Raw genomic sequence first — 8,280 nt, forward strand, 5'->3', positions numbered from 1 at the left:
CCGGTTACCACCAATTCGTTGCGATTCGCATTCAGAAATCGATCATTTTTTGGTTAAATTCAAATTCAAAATTCAATTTTTTAATTTTTTTTAACGAAATTCAACGATTTCTACTGAATTCGGTCTTAATGGAATTTTGAAACCTTGATACGCAGACGATTCCGCGGCGGCCGATTTCTGCACCAAAGAATTGACGAGCCGACGGATTGGCGGGGCGCTGGGCTCAATTAAAACAGGCCTTAAACCTGGTTCAGCCCACCCAAACAAAATGCCGCAGCCAGTCCGTCTCCCGCAAAACCCTAGCGCGTCAGCTTCCGAGCTCCCGAGGCTTTCGGCTCGTGCGGCTTTCCTTCCCACACGCCCGCCCGCCCGCCCGCCCGCCATGGCCGACGTCAACATGGGCGAACTCCCGCAGACGCCGCGCTCCACCGCCGGCGACGATGGCCTCTCCTTACTGGAGGGAGAGGCCGACCTCGCCGCGGCCATCCTCGCGCGGCTAGGCGGCTCGCCGCGGGAGGACGACCAGCGCCTCTGCGCCGCCGCCGCCGCCATGGCGCAGGCCGTCAGTGACCGGGGCGTCGCTGCCACGCCTGTCGCCTACTTCGCCGCGGCCGCCGCGGCGCTCGCCCCGCTTTCGCGAGCGGGGGCCGGGGGCGCGGACCGCCACGTCGCCGGCGCGCTCCTCGCGTTCCTCTCCGCCGCGGTGCCGGCACTCCCCACTGCGGTGGCGCGCGCCCGTGGACGCGAGGTCGCCGACGACGTGGTGCGCGTGCTGGAGTTCCCTTCGACGCCAGACTCCGGCGTGAGGGCGGGGGTGAGGTGCCTCGCGCATTTGATCTCCGCAGGGGAGAGGGCGAGCTGGGAGGCAGTAGAGCCTCTCTATGCGGTCATTCTGCGGCTCGCTACCGATCACCGGCCAAAGGTACCGGCCGAGCCAAAGCTCTCAAACATTTTATTCAAAAATTCCGTTCTATTCCGTTATGATATTTCCTCACTGGGTAGTGGGTAGTGCCATTGTGTGCCGCCTGTGTAATTTGGTTGTAATAGCAGCTCACTCGGGGTTCATTAGTATGTACTATGTAGGAAAGTCCTGCTGTTGCCCCTCAATTAGCCAGGTTGGAGGTGCAAAACAGCCAAACAATTATGGCATTTTTGTAAAGTATCATTCAGTATCAGTGAGAAGTTTGAAACTGCCCAGTTTTACAATTACTTTGAAATGATTCTATGAAAGTGGATTTTACATGACTTCAACTACATGACTCCCAAGAGTTTTGAGCCTGACAAAAATGTATCAGTCCATTATCATTCAGAGAGTAACTCATAGCTTACTTCCGTGGGTTGTAGGTGAGAAAGCAATCTCATTCATGTTTGCGAGATGTTCTCCTAAGTTTTCAGAGGCAAGCAATTTTGGTTCCAGCAAGTGAGGGAATAACAAGATGTTTTGAGCGGTTTCTTCTGCTTGCTGGAGGATCAGGTGCTGTAAATACAGGTGTAGCAGAAGAAGGACCCAAGGGAGCTAAGGAGGTCCTGTATATTTTGAATGCTCTGAAATGTTGCCTCCCTCTTATGGCACCGAAGCCTTCCAATACCATCTTAAAATATTTTAAAACATTGTTAGATCTGCATCAACCGATTTTAACAAGGAGTATATTGGAGATTCTGCATGGTGTTGGCGACAGTCCAACCCTACAGCTCAAATCTGATGTGTTATTGGATATTCTGTGCTCCTTGGGATTGTCAGTGTCTTCAGAAAGGAAATCAGGAGATGAGATGGCTTCAATTGCACGGCTTTTACATGTTGGTACTAAAAAAGTTTACAATCAGAATAAGAACATATGTGCTGTAAAGCTTCCATTAGTATTTACTTCGCTTGGAGGTTGGTTCTTATAAATTTGGCATTTCTTAGTTGGTCTATGATACTTACATAGCATAATTGTGTATTTTATCTATTTTTCTATTAATTGTTTGTCAGATATATTGTCAAGTGAATTTGAAGAGGCGAGATTTTCAGCTGTGGAGGCTTTTAAGGGTTTAATAGATAACTGCATCGATGAAACCTTGGTGTCACAGGGCATTGCCCAGATCAAGGCTAGACATCAAGGGATAACATCGGATCCCACAATCATGGAGAAGATATGTGTTATCCTAGAAGGCTTGCTACATGTCCGCTATAGTGATGTCTGGGACAAATCATTCCACATAATTTCAGTGGCATTTGATAAGTTAGGTACATATTTCAGTGCCTTAGCTTATCCCCCCTCATCCATATGGATTAGTTAATATATTCTTTCTCATGCTTTAGAAATACAGTCATTATGTGGTTATGCTTGGAGGTTAAACTTGGCGTCTGCGTCATGTTATTGATTCTGTTATGATTGTAGATAATCATTTTCATTATCAATAGCTTAGCAATATTGGAGATTTGACATTCCTAATTTTTATTTCTATCTGGTCAGAAAGGCATCATGGTTCTTTTTAACTTTCATTATATTTTCTCTTGGGCACTGTGACTTGTAAAATCAGACCAACAGTTTATGTCCAAATGTTTTCTGATGAATTGAATTATTGTATTTTTATACTTTTTTTAGTTAGTTGCTTGTTATTAAGTGTCATGAGTTCCTGAGCTGGTGTCTAACATTAAAACACAGGAGAATTTTCATGTGACCTATTGCCTGAAGCACTCAAGAACTTGGGAGACATGCAAAACTTGTCAGATGATGACTTTTCTTTCCGGAAGCAGGTACCTTTTTTCCGTATATCTACACAGACACTTAAATCCTGCTTGCTTTCCTGCCATGCCACATATAAGAATATATGTTTGGTGGTAAAGGGCTTGGGGTTTGCCAAAATGTTGCATGATGGATCCATTGCTGTTGTGCGCTTGTGCTATTGTATAACGCTTACTTTTACTTGAGCATAATGTATACTAACTTTTTGTGCACTTGCATGGCCTTCATACTGCTAGAATTTATTTGGTCTCTGTATGATTAGTTAATCACCTGGTTCACATTCATTTGTTTCTATTCTGCAGCTCAATGCATGTCTTGGTTCAGCTGTTGCTGCCATGGGGCCGAAGAATGTTCTTGAAATTCTTCAGATTCAGTCAATATTTGATGATAATGAATGGATTCTCCCTATTTTAGAGAAGCACATTGTTGGTGCGAGTTTACAATTTTTCTTAATAGATATTCTGGGTATTGTTAGAGCTATAGAGAAAAGCATTCCTAAGGTATTGTGCATTCACTGAAAATTCTTTGTGCTTGAGTTTGAGCTGCACTCTTACCATGTTTCGAATATATCAATTGAACAGCTTTTAAAGGGTGATAAGCTTTTCTCCGCCAAGAGAGCTGAAGGTTATGTGTATTCTCTGTGGTCTTTGTTACCATCTTGTTGCAACTATCCACGCGATACATCAAGCAATTTTGGAGTTCTACAAAATGTTTTATGTGACACTCTCCAAAACCAGCCTGACTTGCGTGGCATTGTTTGCTCCAGTATTCAGGTGCCTTGCATTGGCTCCTTTATGTTACACAAACAGTTTGTACTTCTGAATGTCTTCTATATTTCTTTAATGTGTGTTCTTTGTAGGTTCTAATCAAGCAAAACAAAGAAGCTTGGTTAGTTTCTAGAGAAGAAGACATTCTTACTGAGGACGAAATAAGCAAATCTGAAAGAAGAGCAAAGGAACACTATACTAAGGAGGTGGCAGAGGAAAACTTGAAAGCAATACGGGCCTTCTCTTCACACTTTTTGGAAGTTCTTTGTTCCATATTCTTGACGTCTTCGATGGATGCTATTGGATTATTACAGGTAATGTTATTTCTGCCCACCCCCCACCTGATCCATTTTTTATGGCTAAAGAAACTCATAGGTTCTGTATTTTTTTTGGGGATGGTTTGTTTTGGCTTCTGAAGTTGGTCTGTAAAGAGCAAATTTTGTCCTTGCTAGGCTGGTAGGTCATAGCTTCTCAAAGTTCTGTAATAGCCAACCATGATGTTGTCAGAAAAGATTCCATGGACTTCCACAGTAAAATCTATAATTTTGGGTGCGCTGATTGTTGAAATATATATTTTTGGAACCAAACTATCATCTGTATTATAAAGGAAGTCTCCTATTTTCTGGATTGAAATTACAACTCTCATTGTCCAAGTCTCTTAGTTGAATTATTCTCTGATTGCATTTCAGTTCTGTTACTTGAAAATACACAACTTACATATTTTTGCCCTCTTGATTGAACCTGTAGCCTGCAATAAGTGAAATAGCTTCTATATCAGACAAAGATGTCGTTGGCAAGTTCTTCCTTGACTCAATAAGAAAGTTGTTGGATGCCACAAAAGCTGTTAATGCAGAGCCAGTGGATGATAGTTCAATGCAAATTGAAGCCAATTCCAACACAAATAGCATGACGAGGTTTGCACGGACTTTATGCTATTGCAAGTTAGTTGTTTGTAGATTCCAATTAAACTCTGATGTTGATCTTAATCTTTGATTTGAAATTTTGAATTCCAGGGCTCTACTATTGGACTTTGCAGCTTCATTAATGCCTGGTTTAGCTGCAAAGTCTATCAATGTGCTATTCAGTTATGTAAAACCTGCAATTAAGGTGCATATATGGTTTAATGCAAGTTATGGTTGCCTTTTCCATGTAACCAAGAACCTAATATCGGTGTACCTGATATTTTTTTCTGGTTCTAGGACAATGACTCGTTGATTCAAAAGAGAGCATACAAGGTCCTCTCAATGCTACTTAAGGTCTGTTAATGTTTTCAGTTTTTCTTCACATGAATTATTGCACATAACAGAATCTAACTTCCATTTTTTAATGAATATTTGACCAGGATGATGAATTTATTGAAAAAAATTTGGATGTCTTGTTGGAATTGATGATTTTGTCATTGCCATGTCAATTTCCCTCGAAACGCTACAGGCTTGAATGCCTATATCACCTTATTGTTTACATTTTGAAGGTTGGTAAAAAAAGGTGTTGTTTCTTTTTTTTTTCCTGACAAATAGACATGCTGTACTCGGAAGAGCAGTAAGAACTCTACTCCTGTCTTTGTCTGCAGGATTCATCTACGGTTAGAAAGAGGGAAATTGTTAGTTCATTCATCACTGAAATACTTCTTGCATTAAAGGAGGTAATTTAAATTTTACATTTGGTTTTGCACGATTTCTGAATCATAACCAGGAATGTCTATACGGGTGAACTGGGATGCTGGAAATTTGGTCTTTCGTTGTGCATTGTCCATGTTGAATCGGGTCGTACACTCGTACTGGTCCTTCCTTTGAAGTCAGAACAATAGAGCTGGACATATTTAAATAGATGATGTTTCAGGAAATTCCTACCTAAAATTAATAATAATACTATTATTATTAGTTTACTCCACACCTTTTTGATTAAGTGTCAGTTATAAGGCATAATTACTTAGCTTAACATTTTGTTACTCAATCAAACTACTCATTTATTCTGATAGGGCAGCTTCTGCAATTACATTTGTGGCACACCAAAGAAAGCCGTGTGATATGACTGGCTTATGTTACTCAATCAAACTACTCATTTATTCTGACTGGCTTATGTTTATTGACACAGGCTAACAAGAAAACCAGAAACAGAGCTTATGATCTGCTTATTGAAATTGCCCGTGCATGTGAAGATGCTGGAAATGACGAGAGGAAGGAGAGCTTGCACCAATTCTTTGACATGGTACTTCTATGTCAATTGTCTTAGCCACTACTAGTCCGACTCGCTCAGCATGTCCTCATAGTGCTTAACTGTTGTGCCATGAAATATGAGATCTCTTTGCTATGTTATGTTTCTATGCATAAGAACACGCATTCATAGTTTGGTTTAACCTTGTCTGATTTTATGTTAGGTTGCTGGTGGTCTGATTGGTCAAACTCCATATGCAATTAGTGCTGCTGTAACTGGGTTAGCTCGGTTGACTTATGAATTCTCGGAGCTTATTGGAGTCGCCTACAAGCTCCTCCCTCAGACTTTTTTGCTTATGCAGAGGAACAACCGGGAACTAGTCAAAGTAAAGCGCACAATATAATTTTAGTTTATTACTTTACCCATTCGACCATTTTATAATCTTTATTAGCTCCTTGCACTGACATCAATATTGTGGTCAGGCGAACTTAGGTTTTATCAAAGCTTTAGTGGCTAAATCTAAAGCTGACGTGTTGCATGAGCACTTGAAGGGAGTTGTTGAGGGTTTGTTGAGCTGGCAAAGTGACACAAAGAATTCCTTTAAAGCGAAGGTATCTGTTGCTTTCTTTTTATATTACAATATTTATTTTTATGACAAAATATACAACTTTTGTTGAATTTACTGACACTTTACTAGTTCTAAATGTGCGGGCATGATACTATTTATTTTGTCACGAGTGGCTTCCTTGTTCTATATTAAGAGAGATGAAAGAAACTCGAGAAAGGAAATATGCATTATTGTCCCTTTTTTGGAGCTTGCTATTAACCCCGCATCCTATTGTTAGGTTAAGTCACTCATAGAAATTCTTGTGAAGAAATGTGGCTTAGATGCTGTGAAGGCTGTGATGCCTGAAGAGCATATGAAGTTGCTCACCAATATTAGGAAGGTAATATCCAGTGTTTTATGCTGCAACCTTTACAAACTACAAAGGAAAGGAGGAACATGTTTTTCTCCTAACCTCTTATCTTTTACTATTGAGCACATGTGATATCTATCTAACAGATTAATGAGCGAAAAATGCGAAAGACGAAATCTTCGGAGGATGGGGATGCGATGTCTATGGCCTCAGGAGCTACAAGGTATTATAGGGTAGTTGTGCCTTAATAAAGTCGATGGAAGTGTATTTATCAAGTTTTTGAAGCTCCGAAAACCAGAATTTCTTGATAGTTCTGAGCTTGACATAATTAATGTTTAATCTAACTTTGAATATGTGCTACCCACAGCTTCTGTTTGCTCAACTGTATGGTCCATGTTTCCTACAGGCAAAGTAGATGGAATCACACACAGATGTTTTCGGATTTTGGAAGTGATGATGATGAATCTGATGGTCCCTTCTCTACCCAACATACTTTTGCTTCTCGTGCTGGATCGAAAGCTTCAACGCGGTATGTGAGATGACAGTGGCATACACGTGAAATTCCGGTAAGCAACTGAAATAATATTCTTTTGTTCATCCTGCCTAGGTTGAGTCGGAAGCGCCAAGCAGACAAGAGCTTATTGGAGAAGTTCATTGACCAGTCGACTGGCGAGCCCCTAGATTTACTTGACCAGAAAACAGTGCGGTTGGCTCTCAAGTCAGCAGCAGGGAAAAAGAGGGCTGCACCCGATGACGACGACAACGAGGAGGAGTTGGAGATGGACCCTGAAGGCCGTATAATTGTGCGTGATGAGCGGGACAAGCGTAGAAAGAAGCCTGTCTCTCGTGACGAGGAGGTTGATGAACGGAGCTCTGTTAGAAGCCAGTCCGTTAAGAAGAGAAAGACATCCAGCTCAGGCTGGGCCTACACTGGGCACGAGTACACCAGCAAGAAGGCTGGCGGTGATCTGAAGAAGAAAGACAAGATGGAACCTTACGCATACTGGCCGTTGGATCGTAAGCTGCTCAACCGCAGGTCGGACCGGAAGGCGTCTGCGCGCAAGGGCATGTCCAGTGTCATGAAGGTCACCAAGAGGCTTGAAGGGAAGAGCGCAAGTGCTGCGCTTTCAGCTAATAAGCGGACGATGAAACTGAAGCACAAAAAGAGCAAATGAGAGGGGGCGAGGTGACAGGGCGATGAAGCTTTGTATAGAGGAGGGTGCCGACCAGTCGTGTCTGAGCAAAAATTTTATGTGTACAGTGCGACAATCCAGAAGCACTTGCTTGTTGTGCCGTAGTTTTTTTTTTTTTTTTTGCTTCCCCCCTTGCCTGATTCATTGACGCCAAGGTATTTTGATACATTCGACACTTTGGTTCTGTAACAGATTGCTATTGCAGTAGCCGTTTGATGGCTTTGAGATTGAGATTTCTTGTGCATTTGAATAAGGTAAAGATGCCGCCGTGGCTACGACAGCCACCAGCGGACGTGTCCGCGATGATAGAGGGTGAAGATGGAAAGCGAGGTGGTTTATAGTTTCTCCCTGTTGGTTATTAGAAGCCTTACTGCCCGTTCGTGTTTTGAAGTCATGAACTCATATCGTATATGAAATTCTGAAGCAGTACACTTTGGCTTATTCATATTCATATCACTAGAATATATAGCTAAAGCACACAAGTACCAAGAAGAATTGAAGATGTGGACGAAACCAGAGC

At 42.0% G+C, this 8,280-nt stretch overlaps 1 protein-coding gene across 1 annotated transcript; it reads left to right on the forward strand.

The window, feature by feature from the left end:
• Nucleotides 1–314: 314 nt before the first annotated feature.
• On the forward strand, nucleotides 315–7,991 carry LOC133919935 (uncharacterized). The gene is made up of 19 exons (XM_062364509.1): nucleotides 315–922; nucleotides 1,345–1,876; nucleotides 1,973–2,227; nucleotides 2,649–2,740; nucleotides 3,032–3,229; nucleotides 3,311–3,502; nucleotides 3,589–3,810; nucleotides 4,244–4,410; nucleotides 4,510–4,603; nucleotides 4,696–4,752; nucleotides 4,839–4,967; nucleotides 5,067–5,138; nucleotides 5,591–5,704; nucleotides 5,874–6,035; nucleotides 6,133–6,261; nucleotides 6,496–6,597; nucleotides 6,714–6,790; nucleotides 6,974–7,096; nucleotides 7,175–7,991. Exons 1-19 carry the CDS (start codon nucleotides 383–385, stop codon nucleotides 7,740–7,742), a joined length of 3,825 nt encoding a protein of 1,274 aa, XP_062220493.1. The 5' UTR covers nucleotides 315–382; the 3' UTR covers nucleotides 7,743–7,991.
• Nucleotides 7,992–8,280: the final 289 nt, after the last annotated feature.

This window comes from Phragmites australis, chromosome 5 (assembly GCF_958298935.1).
Source record: "Phragmites australis chromosome 5, lpPhrAust1.1, whole genome shotgun sequence".
In the NCBI taxonomy this organism is placed as follows: domain Eukaryota; kingdom Viridiplantae; phylum Streptophyta; class Magnoliopsida; order Poales; family Poaceae; genus Phragmites; species Phragmites australis.

Bases quoted from the DNA above. Each gene is read 5' to 3' on its own strand.
- LOC133919935 (XM_062364509.1), top strand. From the start codon at position 383: ATGGCCGACGTCAACATGGGCGAACTCCCGCAGACGCCGCGCTCCACC. The intron at 1,877-1,972 runs GTTGGTTCTTAT...ATTGTTTGTCAG, and splicing joins AGTATTTACTTCGCTTGGAG to ATATATTGTCAAGTGAATTT. The intron at 4,968-5,066 runs GTTGGTAAAAAA...CTTTGTCTGCAG, and splicing joins TTATTGTTTACATTTTGAAG to GATTCATCTACGGTTAGAAA.